Below are 19,742 nucleotides of genomic sequence, written 5' to 3'. Positions count from 1 at the left end.
GGATTCTAAGAAGGAAGATCATTAGATGATATATATTTATAAATTTTTCTTGAAACATAATTTTTTCCTGCTCTTTCTGGTAGTTCATAGAACATTGATGTCACAACACCTTCAACAGCATAATTACTACTCTCCAAGATTTTAGTAATTTTACTAAAGTTGTGTCTTGTTTGGATGTGGATGTCCTTAATAACTCACAGACTGCAGAATTATGTGTTTATTGGCTGTTCAACTGGCTGAGAGCAAGTGAATTCTTACTATGATTACTCATTTTTCTATTTTTTTTCAAAATTACTTTTATGCTAAGAGATTTAAAATTACTATTATGCTTTATTCCTTTCTAGATACATTTAATATTTATCTATATTTTATTCTGTTTTAGTTTATTTCACTTTTCTTTAACTTTTTTATTTCTTTGGGAAATATTTTGACTGTTAAGCAAAGTGAATTAAAACATTTTAGTCAAAATATTTTTAACTACACTGTATGAGTGTTAGAACCCCAACTCGAAGCAACATAAACAAAAAGGAAGTCATCCCACATATCTGCACACTGAATCTAGCTTGCCATACCATAACCAGCTCTGGGGCTTAAACAAAGGTTGAGCTTGAATAGTCATGAACATATCATGCTGTCTGTCAATGCACACTTGTGCATGCTTGAATTGTTTATAGATGGGACCATTATAAACAATATTGCTATTTGTACAAGTTTTGTGTGGATATTTTTTTTCTCCTGGATGGGTACTGTTATGTATTGTGTACTTCTATTTTTAACTTTTTGAGAAACTGCCAAACTGTTTTCCAAAGTGGCTTGTCTTGGTTACTTTTCTCTCCTTGTTGATACAAAACACCCAATGCCCCAAATTAAGGAAGGAAAGGTTTATTTAGCTTACAGTTCATGGAGGTTTCAGTCCATACTAAGGCAGATTGGCACATGGCAGAGGGCAACAGTTCATGACTGCAGAACAGCAAAGTAATAAGAGAGGAGTGACAGAGAGAACAAGCCTCTTTCCCTCCCTTATATTGTAAGCAGGCTACCCCCACCTGAGGGGCGTGTAACACTCACATAATCTCCATGCCCTCCTCTTGCACAGGCTCAAGATCAATACAAAGTAAGCACCCTGGCTCCCTGCTGAGTCACACAGTTAACCTTCTGAACTTCTCAAATTGACACAATGAACAACATCCCAGAGTCGTAAGGGCATGTCCTTTTCACCCCAGGATGTAGAACTGCTGAGTCACTTCCTCAAGCCTCTAGACTCCTCAAGTTGACTCCTCAGTGTATCAACCATAGCATGGCTGCATCATATTACATTCACAACATGTGAAGGTTCCCATTTCTCTGTATCCTTGCCAACATTTGTTATTGTTGGTTTTATTTATTGTAGCCATTCTGGAGGACAAAAAGTGGTATCTCATTTGGATTTCATTTGGCATTTTCCTAATAGCAAATGATGCTGAGCAAGTTTTCATGTGCATGCTAGCCATTCATACCTCTTCTTTGGTGTAATGTGTACTCAAATCTGTTGGCTGTTGTTTGATGGTTTGCCTATTTATTATTGAGTTCTAAGAATTCTTTGTAAACTCCAGATTTATTATATACATGTTTGCAAATATTGTACCCTCATCTATTTTTCTTCTTTTCATTTCCTTAATGGTAATTTTTGAAGTACAAAAGTTTTAAATTTTAATGCAGTCTAATTTATCGTTTTATTTTATAGGCTGTGTTATTGGTGATGTATCTAAGCAACATTTTCATGACTTCATTATATACTTAACTTTTTAACTAGTGTATAAAAACAAATTTGTTTTTGTACATTTACCTTTTATTCTGGCTATTTACTGCCCTGTAATACAAATTCTTAAAATTTTGTGCTTGATTTTCTTGGTTTTTCTAAATCAGTTCTTAACTTTATTTTTTTAAGTTCTTAAATTTTTAATCCTATTTGAGAGCTGGAAATAACAAAGCATAGGCATGACTGCTCAAGTTTAGTTACTAGACATACTATGGTTTTTGCTATCAAGGTCATATGTGCAAAATTTGGATCATTTCTCTCAGTTCTTCCTATCACACACAATCTAATGTAAGCAAAGAAAAAGATGAGCACTGAATGATGAGGGATCTTAAAATGAAATAATATGTAGAATAGATGATAGAATTGAGGGCGTTTGCATTAAGAACTAAGACTTTTTAAACAGTCAAATACTAAAATCGTATAAAATGAACACATTTGCTCTAGGTTGACGCTAAGGATATTTTTCTTCTATTAATGCTATTTCTTCTGTCAAGCTTGGAAACTATTAAAATCTCTGAGTCTTTTTCGTATCAACTTCTACCTTATCATATCTCCTCTTTCTTTGTGTGTGCCATTGCCTGAAAGGTTACTTTGCATTTGTCTCTCTTAAATTTGATTGATTGGGCCTTGCCTATCATTTTATTTTATTTTTTTCCCAGTACCGGGAATCGAATTCATGACCTCACACTTGCCAAGCAGGCACTGTGCCACTGAGCTAAATCCCCAGCACCACCTATCATTTTTTTTTTTTTTTTTTTTTTTGGTTTTTCTCCGGTACCGGGAACCGAACTCACGACCTTGTGCTTGCCAGGCAGGCGCTTTGCCGCTGAGCTAAATCCCCAGCCCCACCTATCATTTTAATGGCTAAAATTTTTCAGAAATTTGGTCTATCTTCTATCTAGTCATTTACTCCTTTATTCAAATTATCAGTGAAGATATTGAGCAATAGGGAGTAGAGTGTTAGCAGAGTTCTGGGATGCCATTGAAGACCCCACCAAGGTAGGTATTTTTTGCAACACATTCTTTCCCCAGTTATAGTTTTTGAACCAGGTAATCAGCAAAACTCTAATAATGACTCCTGATATTCTTATTCTTCTAAAATCTCTTCTCTGAGTGTAGGTGAAAAATGACTGTGATGATATCATTTTCATGACTGTGTTTTATTATATGGCATGTTTACTTTTCATTGCTGTGACAAAATACCTGAAGAAATTAAATTGAAAGAAGAAAGATTTATTTTGTTTCATGGCTTCAGAAGTTTTACTTTATGTTCACTTAGCCCTGTTGCTTTAGGCTTGTGGCAGCACCGTACGTCATGGCAGGAGCACATGGTGAAAACTGCATGTTCACTTTAATGGCAGCCAGGAGGCAAAGAGAAAAAGAAACTGGTATAAAAATACACAACTCCAGGGCCATAACTTTCTCCCTCTCACCTCATCCCTTAAAGGTTCTACCACTTCCCAATAGCACTATAGATTCAGGACCATGTCTTAAGTACCAGGGCCTTTGGGAGACACTTGAGATCTAAGTCATAACATACAGCAAAAGGGACATTATTCTAGTGGACCTAATATAATCATGTTCGCTCTTAAAAGTAGAGCTTTCTCCTGGCTCAAAGCAAAAGGGGCAGTCAGAGTGATCTGAAGCATGAGAAGAATTTGATATGCCACTGCTTGTTTGAAAGTGAAGGTCCACATGGCAAGGAAGTCATAACGGACTCTAGAAGCTGAGATATCATTGGCTCGCAACAGCCAACAGCGATCTCTGCTTAACTAACTGGTAGGGAAAACATTTTACCAAGAACCTGAATGAACTTGCAAGCAAATTCTTTCCCAGCATCTCCAAATAAGAGTCCAGCCAAGAAGTGAACTCAGCTGAACTTCTGACCTACACAACACAACAAACATGTGTTTTTAAGCCACTAAATTTGTGGTATTTTGTTACACAGTGTAGACAAATAATACAAACCAACTATGACTTCATCTATTCTAAGATTATCCAGTATAAGTTTTCACAACAGTTCCAAGCTAATTATAGTTGAAATTAAAATACAGCATCAATAGTTTCATGATCTGCAAGTTAGATAACTGTATAAAAAAGAGATAAAAGCTACATTTGGTAAATTTATTACCTCAAAATATAACATTTTGAGGTGTCAGCTTTCTGCTTTTCGAATTACTTTCAAATCTCTTGTCTCATCTTATTTTGCTTAAGAGCCTAGTGGGACAGATAAGAATTAAGCTATAGAAGCTATTTGCCCAAAGAAAACAACAATACAGTACTTTGAACTCAATTTTGAGAAACTGACCCATTTTCTACAAGCACTGTGGCTTTCCAGAAGAAGAAAGCTACATGATTGTACCTAATTGATTTAGTAAGGGAAGATGCTGGCATGAATAGGTCAAAGGCTCATTTCTGAGGCCTCTTGTAGCACTAAAGTTGTTTCCACTGGAGGCAAACTAAATTGATCCACTTTTCAAAGAATAAGTCAAGATCTCTCATTAAAGGACTCCTTGCCACTTACAATCACCACTGTTTCTGAAACTGCAAATTTATCTACACAAAACATTTTAGGGACTTGGTCAAGTCTCCTAGACACCATATGTTGGAGGCAAGATTTGAAGGCACTCTCCTTGACCTCGGAGTCCTTGCCTCCTTAAACCACCACAGTAGCATCTACCAACCTACTCCAGGAAGAAGGAGCAGATTGAGGGAGCTGGCTGAGTCTTTCAGGAGATGACACTTTAATAAGGCCACTGAGGGCCTCCTGGGTCAGGGATGTGTCAGAAATATTGGGATGTGCTATTGGCTCAGCAGCTCAAGCGTCTTGGCAAACTCTCCTGCAGCAAAGGAGAATACTGCATCTTTCTGTTCTTTCTGCTTTCCTCACAGCCTGAGACAAAGCCTCACTTGTCCTGCCTTAGTTATCAGAACTCATTAGGTAACCCAATTTTTTTTTCCCTGAACCTCAGTCTACTCATCTATAAAACAAGGATGTTAGATTAGTTAACTTTAGAAATCCCTTCTAGCTCTTGAATTCTACTACTATGGGGGGAAATAATAACATTTTGAAATCTGCCCCCCCCAAGTGCTTCTGGAGATAATCAGAAACTTAATAGTTGCTCTAAATGAAATTGGCACTCAGTTCCAAAAGTTTCTTTCTAAGGATTCTCAAACTTTTCTATGAGAAGTTTGTTTTGTGAAACTTTGCCCTTCCAGGCATCTAAGTTCCTGTAGAGTCCTTGCAGCTTCTGAGAGAAGAGGCCTGGCTGTAGAGCAGGCAGCTGAGGAACAGGGGTGGTGAGAGGGAAGAAAGAAAATGCGTTATGTGGGATTGAGACTATCTGTGGTAGGTGCAGAGCTGTGGTGGCTCTGAACAGTTCTAGAAGAAATCTGAGGCTGGGAGAAGTAGAATACATGAGGCCAATATGAAGCCAGAAGCTCAGAGCCCAGGAGGCTGCACATAAGATTCTGAGAAGATCTAACTAGGAATATTTGAAAGGAATAGAGTGATCAAATGGTGATAGCCATCAAGAAAGAAAAGGTGAGATTCAGCTTTTCACCCTAACCTTAACTCCCCTGACCTCACATCAGGGCCTAGCTGATGGTCAGTGTCATTTGATCTACAAGGAAATGAGGCAGCTGCATGAGCCTCGGTAGTGGAGGGTTAAATTTAAACATAACTCAAATCTCCTGGATCAGTTGAGACAATATATTCCATGATACAAAAAAGCTTGAGATGAAATAATAATTCTGTACAACTCTCCTCTCTGCTTAGGTAGGCAGCTTGCCGTCCTGGGCTTCATTTTCTAAAGCTAAAACAGATCAGGGAATTGTGCACTGAATTGGGGAAGACAAATACTTCACGTCCTTTCAAAACCACTTTGATTCTAGGCTCTTTGAAGTCAGCAGAGACCCAGTTACCATCTGGCAAAAAGCTACTAACCTGGTCACTGGTCAGCCTGAGCCATCAGATTCAGAAACAGAGAGAACTAATTCTGGGGGCCAATCAGGCTATATAGCCTGTAAGTGGAGAGTCTGTGTATTGCTTTGCTAGGTATTAAAGGATGAATCATGAAATTTTAACAGCTTCATTGAGGCATCATTTATATGTCTTAATGTTCACCCACAACAAGCATGCAGTTCAGTAATTTTTAGTAAATATATAGTTGTGCAGCCATTGCTTCCATCCAGTTTTGGAACATTTCCTTCACCCTGTTTGCAATGAATCCTTGCTCTTGTCCCATCCTCAGGCAGCCACTGATCTTCTGCTTGTCTCTTTGCTTTTTCTAGACATTTCATTTACATGAAATAATAAAGTATCTGGTGTTTTTCACTTAGTATAATGTTTTGGAGGCTCATCTGTTCTGTGTCAGGTCTGTTATTTTATTCCTTTATATGATTGAAGATAATTTCTGTCCCATGGAAATGCTACCCTTTGTTTATCCACTCCCCAGTGATGGACATTTGTGTTGGTTCTGTTTCTATTGTCATTAATGTTGCTACAGTAAACAAATGCTATAAATAAGTGAATTTATTTTTCTTCGGTATATTCCTAAAAGGGGAATTTCTGAATCATATGCTCAGCTTTACTTTTCAAGGAGCTGCTCAGCTATCTCCTTTCAAAGTGGCAGTACCGTTTGACATTCCCACCAGCAATGTATGAAGTTCCCAATTCTTCCACATCCTCACCAATACATGTTATGATCATGTTTTAAATTATAGCTCACCTAGTGATATATAATAGTGCCTTGTGGTAGATTTAATTTTCATTTCCCTAGTGACCAGTGGTCAAGAGCACTTTTTCATGTACTTATCACCAAGAGGCACATTTTGAACTGAGACTAAATGGAACTATGAATCTTCTAAGAAAACACCAGAAATAATCTTAAAGCTACTTATTTTATTGTCATTAGTAAAAATAGTCATAGGAAGTTTATGTAGATTAAATTATTGATCTAGTCAAATCATGCATTCATTTGTGTGACAGCTACTGAGGGCTTAATGTGCCTGGGGCTGTGCTAAATTCTGGAATGGGAACAGTGATTTAGACAGAGGCCTGAAGTGTGAGCCTCTAGGAGTTACTAGTGATTAACAGAGAGTGAAAAGGAACATCATCCAGGTGGGCGTAGGGGCTGGGAGTGGGGAAGCCAGAGGACCAAGCACGGTTCTTGTGTAACGCAAGTGAACGTAGCTCCATATGGCTGGATTTAGAGTGCCGCAGGGTTGGGGAGTAAGAAGTGAAGCTAGAGGAATAGAAAGGACCAAGATTAAGATGGGCCTAGCGGAGACCATCTGATGTCCTTTAGGGGTGGGAATGATGATCAGGTTGCTTGCTGAGCAGCTTTCCCAGATCTGTGGGGAACGGACAAGAGGGAAACCTTTGAACTTTCCTTCACAGAAGCTACATAAGCCCCAATTTGCCTTGAGTTTCTCTCTCCCTAAGACCCAGCAAGGGCCCCTGTAGTACTGAGGATGACATCTGCCCTTCTGTATTTGGCAGGTGCTACATCACTCTCACCCAGTCTCTGCACCTGACCATGAGTGGAGCTCCAGCAGGACCTGCGGGCACAGGCAAGACAGAGACAACCAAGGACCTGGGCCGAGCCCTGGGCATCATGGTCTACGTGTTCAACTGCTCAGAGCAGATGGACTACAAGGTACAGATCCACCCAGGTTGGAAAGGGAATAGGAACTTGGTAGTGGCTCAAGCATGGTGTGAGAGTTATCCGCACTATTCTGGCCCAGCTCTACCAGGTCTCAGAGTACAGACAAAGAGGCTTCTGCTCACTCCTTCATGGTAGATTTGAGGTATCTTTGAACCCTGACCTTGTTTACCTTCCGCAAAACCTCTTACATGACAAGGAGGCACAAGCCTATGGAGTCTGACTCCACTAATGAACTTTGTGACTCATTTGTTAAATGAAGCAGGTGAACACATACCCAAAGCCCTAAATTTACCATTTGGTCCAGAAGTATACGAAGGCTCATAAGCACCTGTATTAAAGATACTTGTCTTTGTGTAACAGCTACATGTTAGGTCCTCTGTAAAGTGGGTGTTCCCAAGAGTACTGTATGAGAGCAAGTGTGACTTCTAGAAGGAGACTAGATTAACCCCACTCACTGCAAGAAATGCCCACAGAAGACAAGTGCAAAGCTAATGTGCTTCACTCGGGCATTCAACTTCTTTCAAGAACCAATATAGTCCAGTTTCTGTCACAGAGAAAAACCAGAGACACAAAAAACCCAAGAGATCACTTCTCATCTAGAAACATTCTGCTCACAACTGAATATAAGATTAAATTTTGAAAATGTGTAATAACAAGTTCCCTCATTTTCTCATTATCTTTATTTTTTATATTGTATGAATTTTTGTGAACCTTTTGTAAACAGGATGACATGCAAATTAGAGTAGAAAAATAAAAACAACTGCATTAAGTAGATTAAATATGTGTATAAATGTGATATATTAATTGTAAAATACACTTATGCAGAAATAACTTGCAGTTCAAGAGTTATAGGACTCTTTAAATGAAACTTGTCTTGTACAACTGGAATAATTTCTCTAGCAAATAATTTCTGTTCTGTCCAAAAAGTTGTCAAGTCCTGTTGCACATTTTCTTCTAGTAAGCAAACGGGAGGAGAATTCGGACCCAAAATAACTATCTTCCTCATGGTCCACATCCATCCCCTAAATTTTAGCACAGCTGCTTTTAGTGATGAACACATTAAGATAATGTTTCTTTTTAAGCTGGGCTAGAAGATCTTTTTCCTTTTAAAGAAATAAACTCGGCCTTAGGATTATTTTAAGCTTCTAGATTCTTCTGTAGTTGAACATTGGTGCTTTGCTATAGTAAGTCTAGTCTCCCAAAGGAAACACTCTGAAAGACACACTCATTTAGATGAAGTATTGATTGAAGAAAATTAGTAGATTTCTTCAAAGTCATCCTTAGGATAGCAAATAGGAAGAGATAAGCTGGCCCCACAGCCAGCGATCATGAAGGCTGTTTTACACATTTTTTTTTTCAAATTTAATCACTGTACTCTGTGCCTACCAGTTCATCTTAGAGGCAGGATGGGACAAATGTCTACCTTAGTTCTCTTGAACAGTGAATGAAGCTTTGTTCATTGAGCCTGACCCTGACACAGACTAGAGTGACATCAGCGTTTACAGTGGTCCAAGATGGTCCTTTCCCAGACACCAGATATCCCTAGTAAGCAGGCATTCTCGTGAACCTGCTTGCAAATCTTTCCCCTTGGTTGTCCAAGTGTTCAAGAATTATTTTTCATCATGAAATACTCCAGAAATCAAGTTAAATTATTAGCTGTTGTCATTGTTCAGTATGCATAGGGCAATGTGGAAGGATACCGAAAAGAGATTCATGTTTCATCCTGATAAATTTAAATTCACAGCTGGAGTTGCTCCAAGAGCTGAGGCAGGGAAGTTCCCACCAGGGAGTGTCCCAAACCATTCCAAGATGGGGTCAGTGGTTGATATTCCAAAGGAAGAACTGAGGACTGGTGTATAGCTGTGTGTGGTACAGGGTACAGTGCTTGCTTAGCAGGCACAAGGGCACAAAGCTCTAAAAAAAGAAGGGGGAGAAAACACACACACACAGAGAGAGAGAGAAAGAGAGAAGGTTGGAGGGAGGGAGATAGAAGCTAAAGTAATTAGTCCAAAGCATTTATTAGAGGAGGAACTTGCTATGGATGGACAGCAAAAAGAGATGTTCTACCCAGGCATGTCTTCAGCAAGGAGATCAGGGTGTGGAGTTTATATGAGGGTTTAAGGAATTTGTGCTTACATCAGGGACCAGTTTCTTTCACTGTTTTTGACCAACCAAACACCTTTACCAGTGCCTGGGAGTGATCAAGGTCCCTGCTTAGGCTTAGGCCTGCTGGGAAAAATTTGTAACTGGCTGAGTCACAGGATGGTCAAGGCACTCTGTAATCTTCAGTCAGGACACAGAAATTGAGGGGAGCAGGGGCCCCTAAATAGAGACAGATGGATACATAGATGGTTGATAAGTGTATTATAGGAAGGTAATGGATGACTACTAGATAGAGATGACTGACAGATGTTAAATAGATTATAGATAGATTATTGATAGACCATAGGTAGATAGACAGACAGATGGCAGATGAGTAGATAGAGGATAGCTCTATCTATCTAGAAGGACAAATCATATATGAGATAATTAGGAAGCTAATTAGCATCCAGACAGAACCATGTTGGGTACTCATGTGTATTCTACAAACTCTTGGCCCCAGACTCTTCCAGAATAGTGGGGAGTCTCAGTGGGATGCTGGTCAGGAAAGACACTGCAGAGCAAGTGCCACCAAAGCATACTTGAGTTTTGGGGTATGGTATTTTAACACAGCTTAAAATTCTGTGTACAGCCAGGACCTCCACCCTTACTCCTCATTCTTGTTTTGCCCCTGAACTCTCCTCACAGGGCCTGGCTGGGCCAGGAAAGCAAGAGAGTGAGGGTCAGGAAGAGCTCCCCTTTGTTTCTGGGGATCATTTTGACGTGTTGTTCAGGACATTCAAACCAATACATTCTGTTCATGTCTGTGTAGGAGCAAAAGCTAGAAATACACATGGGAAAATGGCTGGCTATCTTAGGGAGGGTCAGGGAACAGAAAGTAAGAGATGGGGTCAAATAAGGAGGAGATGGACTGAAAACCACTAAAGACATGGCAGGCTGTAAAAGGACCTGCACATTCCAGGACGGGAGTGAAAGCATAAGAATGGCATTTAAGGAAGATGTCAAAGATGATCAGATGGACTGAGACAGGGAGACTAGAAGAAAAGTCTTCAGTGAGAATACTGCAGTCATTCAGAACAGACGGGTTGAGGAGCCGGATGATGGGGCAGGAGAAATGGAAGAAAAAAAAAGAAAAGGCTATAAAAAAAAAAAAAAGGAAAAGAAAAGGTAAGTGGTAATCTAGGGAACACGAGGAGGTAGTGGGCAGGGAAGCAAATAGCTAAACTGAGGAGAGTGTGGACTGTAGTTGGACCTCACACCCCTCTACCGTGTGGACCTCATCCCCTTTACCTTCTGAGTTCTATAAAGAACGCTATGCACTTAGCTGGATGAGTGCAGGAGGTTCATGGAGAGCTAAGCTGACACAGAATATTGTGAGGATGTAAAGAGAAGGGAAAGTTACCGCTGCACTCTGTTCCTGCTGGTTGGAAAACCCATAAAACTAGCCACTCTCTCCGGAAACAGTTGCAATTTTAGTGCTGAGATGTTCTCTAGGTTATAGCAGCAATATCTTCCCCCTTGACCTCAATTTGGAGAGGCTGTTGCAGAGACACCAACTGGTTGTGAACCTGAGAGTGATTGGAATTATTTCTGAGCCTCTCAGAAACTCAGACTCCCTTGAGACCCCAGTGTACCCATTATTCCTTAGGATCCCAGACTCCTATGGCTCCTGAAACATCATACTTCCACAGCTGTCCTCCTAACCATCTGATATCTTGGCCCCTTGATCTCATTTACTGATCTTTTTCTTAAAAAATTTTTTATTAGTGTATATTAATTTTACAGAATATTGAGCTTCACTGGGGATTTTCATACACGCACCTAGCATACTTTGATCATATCCACCCCCTATTACCCTCCTTTACACCCCGATGGATTCTTCCTTATAAAGTCCATTTTTTAACATAAATACTGATGACTCCCACATCTCTTCCCCAGTTTCATCTACTTTTTAGTCCTGCCCCTGCCTGGGGAGTGAATATCTCCAGGTGGTGGAAGCCTTTGTCTCATCTTGTGGTGAACACCCGCTTCCTTCCTGCCTGATCCTTCACCCATCAACCAGGGTCCCTTCACTTTCCCTGTGGTCTGGTTGGAACTCTGGGTCATCCTGGATGTGCCATGTCCTTCCTTTCCAGCTCTGACCTGCCACAAACCTCCCAAGTCTCCCTGAGACACACAACTGGCTCCCAGTCCTCTGCCTGTCCCAGTCCACAAGCTCACACTCCCATGGCAAGGCACCACCGCTGCCTAGCTTGTGACACCAAGAGATATGTTCGGTAAACAAATGGGGTCGTGTGGACTCCTGGGGTTCTGCCACAGGCCTTAGGGTATAATATGGAATGGAAAGAATCTACCTATTGAGATTTTAATTTTTTAATTTTATATATTTGGGTTCCATTTTATGAAAGAGATTCACAACTGTAAAAGCTTTCAAAACCACTGTTAAGCATGGATTTTAATTCCTGAGTTTCTGCTTAGCATATATAACAGGTTGATAGCTGGTTAGGCAGATATATAGATGGGGAGAGAGAAAAACAGAGAGACAGAGACAGAGAGGGAAAGAGAGAGACAGGCTGAGAGACAGAAAGAAATAATAATGAGTGGATAGAAGCATGGATAGATAGTAGCATTCTGTGAAATACCATCTGATATTTACCTCTTTGACAAAAGTGATGACTCCGGAGCCCTTCACTCACTCTCCCCAAATTCCACATTTAGGCTTTCTAGTGTCCACTAGAACCAGTGCTCATGTAGCAACTTTCCTCTTTGATTTCTATACCTTACCTGCACGGTATAACTAAAAGTTCTTAAAGGAGCTGACCTCCCTTGAATCTAGCACATGATCTTTGTACAGAGCTGAGAGAAGGAAAAACAATGCCTACAGTGTCAATGAAAGGGATTTCCATGATTCGCATTTCCCCAGCATTTCAGTGATGTCACCTTTCCAGTGACCTGGCAGGTATCTCCCCAATATGTGTCCTTTCTATTGTTTCATAGTTTATGTGTCCACATCACATTTCAGGGTAGTTTTTATTTTTAGGACAGAAATACACTCTTCCCTTTGAAATTCACTTTTCGCTCTCATCTGAAAAGATTTACCTACAATTTATTTTCTGTAGATGGGATCACCTCCCATCCTCATCCCCAGCTCCCCATCACTCTGGGAAAGCTGGGTAGTTGGGTATAGGTTTAAAGATACAGACAAAAGCCTTTCCATCGCTGCATGCCCAACACTGAGTGGAAGGCTTTTTGTGTGCATGGTGAAAGAAAAATCATCTTTTATTCATTTCCTGGGATTTTGAAAGCTACAGAATCAACAGTAATGCAGCCCTGATGACATTTTAAAGGGATTCTCACTCCAGTGTATTGAAAATGTTCTGTTTGATTCTGCAAGTTATGTTGGTATCCCCTCACCAGCAAACGTTTAATTGTTCTGGAAATTTTAATCCAAGTTTCTGACGAGGGGTCTTTGGGGGACCAGAAGTATCTATAATGAAGAGGATGGAGAATGACTTCAGACATGCATTGATAAGCCCAGTGCTGTGGGTAATTTAATCCTTGTACATTTCATTGCAGTCTTGTGGCAACATCTACAAAGGCCTTGCTCAGACCGGGGCCTGGGGCTGCTTTGATGAATTTAATCGAATCTCCGTGGAGGTCCTGTCTGTAGTGGCAGTGCAGGTATGCGGGGCAGGAGTTGGTGGGAGCCCACGGTGTTCATGTTGGGCACTATGACAGTTCATGGCCTCTTGCTTCCAACCTCTTCTCAGCAACTTTTCCCCTTCCCCCTGCTATTTCATTATCCTTCCTCTGCCCTCTGAAGCTGGGTCTGAGGGAGGGTATTCTCTGATATAAATGCCCTGCAATTTCCCACTAAAGGACACCCACGTCCACTGTAATGTAGGCATAAAGATCTGTGCTGCCTGCTTCATAGAGGTGCAGAGAGAATAAAGACCAAAGTGGCAGAGCCAGCTCCTTGGAATGATCACGCACTCTGGATATGAATCAGGGCTTAACTTTGAGCTCTATTTTCTAAGCCTTTGAGAAGTTGCTCTACTTCTCACAGTTGCTTTTTTCTATGACCTTTGGTTTCTCTGTATACACAAGGGTATAATAATAGGGCTACTACAGAAATATAAGTGGTGACAAATAAAGAGTGCACAGCATCAGTACTGTCCAGTGAAATCCTTCCTCTGTTGAGTTTTATGTAAGCATACCACTTGCCTCTAAGTCATAAGAAAGCATGTATGGCCCAGCTACCATATGGTAAACATTGTACTAAGGACCAAGGTGAGGGTACCCCATAGACTAGGACATGATTACTCACTTTAAAGAAGATGGAGCTCTTGAGACAGACCTGAGCATGTTCAATGTTTTAGAAGTGATTTGAGTTCTGACTCAGTATAAAACAAGACTTCCAAATTCACTAGACTTTCAAATTCATTATCTTGAAGTCAGTCTTTGAAAGGATGGGTGGAGAAGACTAGAATTTGAGTAAGGATTGCACAGGCAGTGGGAGCAATAGAAGAAAGGAAGACAGTAGATGGATAAGCCTTTGCTAACAGTCTCTTCTGGAGCAGGCATTTGTCATTTATCACCTCTTATATTTACCCACAGCCCCACTATTTTATTTCCAATATCAATATGGAGAAACTGAAAACCATAGAAGAAAAGTGACTTACCCAAGGGCACCAGTGCAAGTTGTAAGATTAGGATTTGAACCCAGCACATGATCCATATCAGTAAGAGCCAATCTGGACCCAGTGGTATCTAGTGGGTAGATGTAAGAGGACAAAATAGCTGGAGATGTACATTCCAGCTAAAGAGGTACAGACTTGTATGACTTCTGCAGTAGGAAGCAGGAAGCGCAGAGGATTTCTGAGGATGAATTGTTACTAAGAAGAGCTGTTGGTGTGTAATATGTAATGAAGGTACTTGGGTGTTCTTCTCCAGTTTCCAGTAATGAGCTATGGTATCCCCTTTCCAAGTTTTCTCTGTTTAGTAGGACTTAATAGTGGGAGGAGGACAAACACTCCTTTGGACTGAAACTCTGATTTAGCTTAGCCAGAAAGAACTGTCTGTGTGCATCTCTGTGGTATCACAGGGGCATGGCTCAACTTGGGTAAAGTGGGAGTGTTTCCACCATTAAAACTGACAGAGTCTACATACCAGGGGAATTTTTGTTTTCCAGCTGTTAAACACCTCTGCTTTGCAAGGCTGTCAGTTGCCAAATCTTCTAAATATTAAAAAGAAGCTGAACATTCAGATATTATAAGAAATTATATCTGTCCATTGTCTTTTATAATGAAATATCTGAAGCTAGACAGCTTTATAAAGAAAGGATATTTATTTAGCTCATAGTCCTAGAGTCTTAAAGACCTACATCTGGTGGTAGCCTTCAGGCTGCCAGAGTCCCACAGTGGTACAAGACATTATAAGATGAGGCAGGGAGTGTACATGTGTGTTCTGATCTCTCTCCCTCTTCATAAAGCCACCAAAATTCAATCGCGAAGAGTTCATCCTGTTGACCTCATCTGATCCTAATCCTGCCAAAGGCACCCTCCCCTTCGAACACCATAGTTGGATTAAGTTTACACCTTTTCAGTATCTCACAATGGGAGCATGGAAGCCATGAAGCACACTGTGAAGCCACGTCCAAGTCATAGCATGAATCACACACATTTTCTGGCTACTTTCACCATTGAGGGTTCACTTTACAACCTGGAAACAGGAATGATGCCTTCTTGGATCTGTTTGAATTCTGTGTGTTTGTCCATTCTGATGCAGAATCAGCAGGTAAAACAAGCTAGAAATGCTAATTCTAGCATGTGAACGATTCTGAAAATCAGAAGAGATTTTCAGATTTTCAGGGTTTTGCCCACTAACACCCTTGGGAATGATTTCGTGTACGTACTTGGAATTCTTATTTTATCTTTTTATTCCCTTATCTATTCTTCTCTGGTATTTCCACTCACTTTTGTCTCTGCAGTAGGAAGCAGGAAGCGCAGAGGATTTTTCATCTTTGCACTTATGATTTTCTACCTCCTTTCCTCTTGTTGCTTGCCACAGATTTTGAGGGGCATTCCCTGTTTCTCCCAGCCAGGCTGCACTGCTGTGCCTGCTTTCACTTCAGTCCGAGGCCATCCATCAGGTGCAGTTCTACCTGTGGGTGCCCAAGGGTGATGCACAGGGGTAGGGAGTGGCCAAAGCTGTCTCAATGTTTCCTACCCAATAAGGAGCCTCTGAGTGTGCCCCCACAAAGACCACAGAGAAGGAGCAGGAAGTGAGTGGTAAGAGCCAGACCAGGGTAGGATAGAGCCCACTTTGGGCTCCAGAGATCTGTGAGCAATGGCAATTTTTAAAGTGGCTTTTTATGTACTTTGGTTAGTCAGGCAACAAGGTGAAAAGTGGTTTGGCGAGTAAGCTCTGAAAGCAGACTCCCAGGACTCAGTTCTGGCTCTACCACCTGCTAGCTGTGTGACCTGGGGCAAGTCTGGGTCTTAAATTCCTCACTGACAAAAGAGGTTAACAAGAGTACCTACCTAAGGTAGCTGAAATAATTTCTAAATAATTTAGAGTCTAAAGCACAAATTGAAGAACTACAGATAGTAGATACTCAATACATGTGATGATGATAACGGTAGTGGTGAGAGAGATATTAGTGGTGATGTTAGTTGTGATGACAATGAAGGTGGTGGTGGTGGTGATGGTGTTGGTGATGATAATGAAGGTGGTGATGATGATGGCAAAGTGATGAGGATTGTTATTATCGTTATCATCTTAACATTACAGAAATTAGTGAAAAAGAAGTAGATGGATGAGACGAATGGGCATGAATCAAGGATCCACATCCAAGTCTCAGGGGTTTCTTCTATGCCCTCACTTGTACTCAGCCGGACCATCCTCTAGCTGGACCAAACTTCACAGGGCACTAAGTGACAGAGCAGTGCTCAACAGCCATTGTCCCTTCCTTACTATACAGGCAATGAGTTTGCCTTATTTAGAAACTGCCGAACATGAGATCAGCAATTCGTTCTCTAAGATTAGCTCATGCCCTTTTGTTTCTGGAATTCAGTGAAGTAAGTTCAACCTGGAATTCCCTGATGTTGTCACCATGTCTGGGAGCACTCCCATAGAAGATATTCTCAAGAAAGTGGTCTGACAACAGCTCAGGCAAAATCCGAGCTGGTAACATTTAAAATTGTACACCCATCCAAGGAGAAAATTGCACTTAATTATTCACACAGTCATTCAGGCTGGCATATTGGTTCAGAAACCGCACCAGCTGCTGACAGCTCTTTGCCACCCTCCCCTCTCCCCATCTCCTCTCCTCGCTCTGCTGTACTCCTCATCCCAGTAACTTCTGCAAAAGTGATTATGTTGCAGTGTCTTTGCTGCTGGATATTTTCACATCTCTGTCAAATTGGTCAAGCAGAATTGCATATCCATTTGGGAAAAGCCTCAGTGCGGCAATTCCAAGAGAAATTGCACTGCTATTTTAAAAATGTATATGATACTACTTAATTCTTTTCAGAATCTCACTACTGTGGCAATCAGCTCTCCAGACCTTGGATTATCTAAGCCTGAGGACACATGCTCCTAGGATACGCCCCATCATCCCATGCCTGTGAACCCCTGTGCCTCCCTCCATGCTCTCTGGCCAGGTGTCCCTGACACTTCCTCCTCTCCCCTATGGTACTAGCACTGACAGTGGGTTGGGCAAAAGCTGGAAACAGAAGATCAGCCTGCAAGGGAGCCCGCAGTAGTAGGGTTCCAGGTACTTCAAGCACTACACACATGCTCCAATCTCAGAGCCAAAGGAATGTCCCAAGTAGCACCAAGGAGCTTAAGGCCTAATGTAAAAAACACACAAATATGAAAAACTTTACAAAGTGGCGAGTGGGTTGTGCTTCCTGAAGGCAGCAGACTCCAATCTGCCATTGCAGAAGGAAGCATGGAGTGAGCTTGGCAGGATTTTAATGACATGTAGCATTTGGAGCAAAGACTTGCAAAATCACTGAGGACAAAATAGGCCACTTTGCTAGAATGAAAAGGGTAAGGTAGAGGGGCATCAAGGAAAACCTGAGCACATTCACATAGAATAAAGTTTGCCCATAGCCTCTTCATATTATACCACTTTCAGAGAAATATGACAAATTAAATGCTTCATTGAGCACATTGCATGAAAGGTCCTGGCCCAGGTAGCAGGATTTCGGGACAGAGAAGAAGCAACTTTCAGTCTCAAGGGAGAAACGAATCACTGGTGGTCAGACAGGCACATGAAGCTTGTGCTTTGGATAATAGGACTGACCCTGTGAAATAGGGCTGGCCTGCTGAAGCCAAATATTACTATTAACAAGTGTCCTTGTGGTTCTCATGAACAATAAACTGGAGACAGCCAGCCATCTCAACCTGAGCATAATTTAGAATAGCCTGGATGGCTCTGAAACAGAAATGCTCAATCTCCACCCCAAAAAGATTCAAATTTAATTAGTCTAGGATTGGACCTCAGCATTGGTATTCTTAAAAAATCTTTGTACATGGTTTAAACATGAAATGTTCAGCAAACTTTGAGGACCAGAGTTGAGAGGGACACTGCTAAGGAGGAAAAACATCCTAGGGAACTGTGGCATATGTCAGCTTTCCCATTACTGGGACAAAATACACAGAACAATTTAAAGGAGGAGTGTTTTGATTTGGCTCCCAGTTCAGAGGATTCAGTCCATGCTCTGTAGCCCCCAAGGCAGAAACTCATGGCGGAAGGGTGTGGTGGAGCAAAGCTGCCCAACTCATGATGGCAGGAAGCAGAGCAGAGGAACAGCACCAGAGAGGAGAGGGTGAGAGCCCAAACATAGACCGCAAGGCCATGCCTCCACGGCCCACCCAGAGACACACAGAGTTATGCTCCGCAATCCTCTGTGGGGATCCCAAAGCCAATCAAGTTGAAATTCCACCCTACACACCACAAGTGTAAGTTTGGGTTCACAAGACTTTCAAGACAGAGTCAGCTGCAGAAGCAAGACCTCAAATCAGGCAGAGCCGAAGGAAATGGAGAAAAAGGAAGTCAGTGTGTAGTTATGGATGAGGACACCTGGAAGAAGTTAGGCATGAGTAAAAATATAAGAATTGACTGGACTACAGTGGCTCTCAAATTTTCCCATGCATCAGAATCACCTGGAGAATGCCCTGTCTCCATCCAGAAGTTCTGATTGGGTCAATCTGGGATGAGGTTAAGAATTTGCATGGTGGCTTGGTATGTTCTCAGGGGTAGACCACTTGTTTAGCAGGTATAAGGCTTTGGGTTCAATTGCCAGTACTGTAGAAAACAAACAAAATGAATTTTCATGGGAATTTAACCTGGGGACACCTGTTGTGGGATGGTGCACAAGCCACTGCTATCTTATTGGTCTCAGTTTCCTTACTGGTAAAATATGGGATCTAGATCCATATTTCTCAACCTCAACAAAATTGGTGTTTTGTGCTCTCCCAAAGATCCATACTGGGAATTGTGGGATGTCTACCCACTAAATACCAGGAGTATCCACCCTCCCAATTATGGTAATAAAAATGTCTCCAGACATGGTTAAACATACCCTGGAGAAATGGGGTGCAAAATAATCCCCTGTAAAGGACACTAGTTTTTGCATAGCTTTTCATTTTTTCTTTTTTTAATGTGTAATGAATACATTTTTTGTTGCTATTTTGGAAAAAATATATGTCTAAATCTTAACATGATTATTTTTAGATCAAAACAAATTAGTCTGAAAATGCATATGTGGTCTTGTTCTGCATAATGATATTTCTATGTATAATGGACTGCATGCATGATAGTGGGCCCTAAGATTGTATCAGTTAGTGTTATGGTTAATCTTGATTATCAGGTTGACTGGCTTGAGAGATGCTAAGATTAGTAAAGCACATATTTGGGTGTGTCTAGGTAAGGGGTGGGATATGACCTTAGAGACTGTACTTGGTGTTTGATGCCTTCCTCTCTAGCTCCTCCCCTGCTCTCTGCATACCAGATGCCATGAGTTGGGTGGCTCTCTTCTGCTATTCCTTCTGCCATAATATTTCCTTCTTGGAGCCAGCATACCATGGACTAAAACCTCTGAAACTGTGAGCTAAAATTGACCTCACAGGGAAAAATGGCCAAAATCATGAGCTTTGGCACCAGA

The 19,742-nt window shown here is 41.2% G+C and overlaps 1 protein-coding gene across 6 annotated transcripts in view; it reads left to right on the top strand.

Annotated features, from left to right (window-relative positions):
• Dnah9 (dynein, axonemal, heavy chain 9) overlaps positions 1 to 19,742 on the top strand; it is a 319,645-nt gene that overhangs the window by 103,876 nt on the left and 196,027 nt on the right. For 5 of the 6 annotated variants that reach the window (XM_005399351.1, XM_013522071.1, XM_005399353.1 and 2 more), the window contains exons 27-28: positions 7,302 to 7,458; positions 13,144 to 13,248. In XM_005399351.1, coding sequence (XP_005399408.1) covers positions 7,302 to 7,458; positions 13,144 to 13,248 — 262 coding nt within the window. The remainder of the gene's footprint in view (positions 1 to 7,301; positions 7,459 to 13,143; positions 13,249 to 19,742) is intronic. The other variant, XM_013522070.1, reaches the window with a different exon arrangement.

Source organism: Chinchilla lanigera, unplaced genomic scaffold (assembly GCF_000276665.1).
Source record: "Chinchilla lanigera isolate Chin_1 unplaced genomic scaffold, ChiLan1.0 scaffold00066, whole genome shotgun sequence".
Taxonomy (NCBI): Eukaryota; Metazoa; Chordata; class Mammalia; order Rodentia; family Chinchillidae; genus Chinchilla; species Chinchilla lanigera.
The sequence above is the reverse complement of the archived record's forward strand: the minus strand, read 5'-3'. Positions and strand labels throughout refer to the sequence as shown.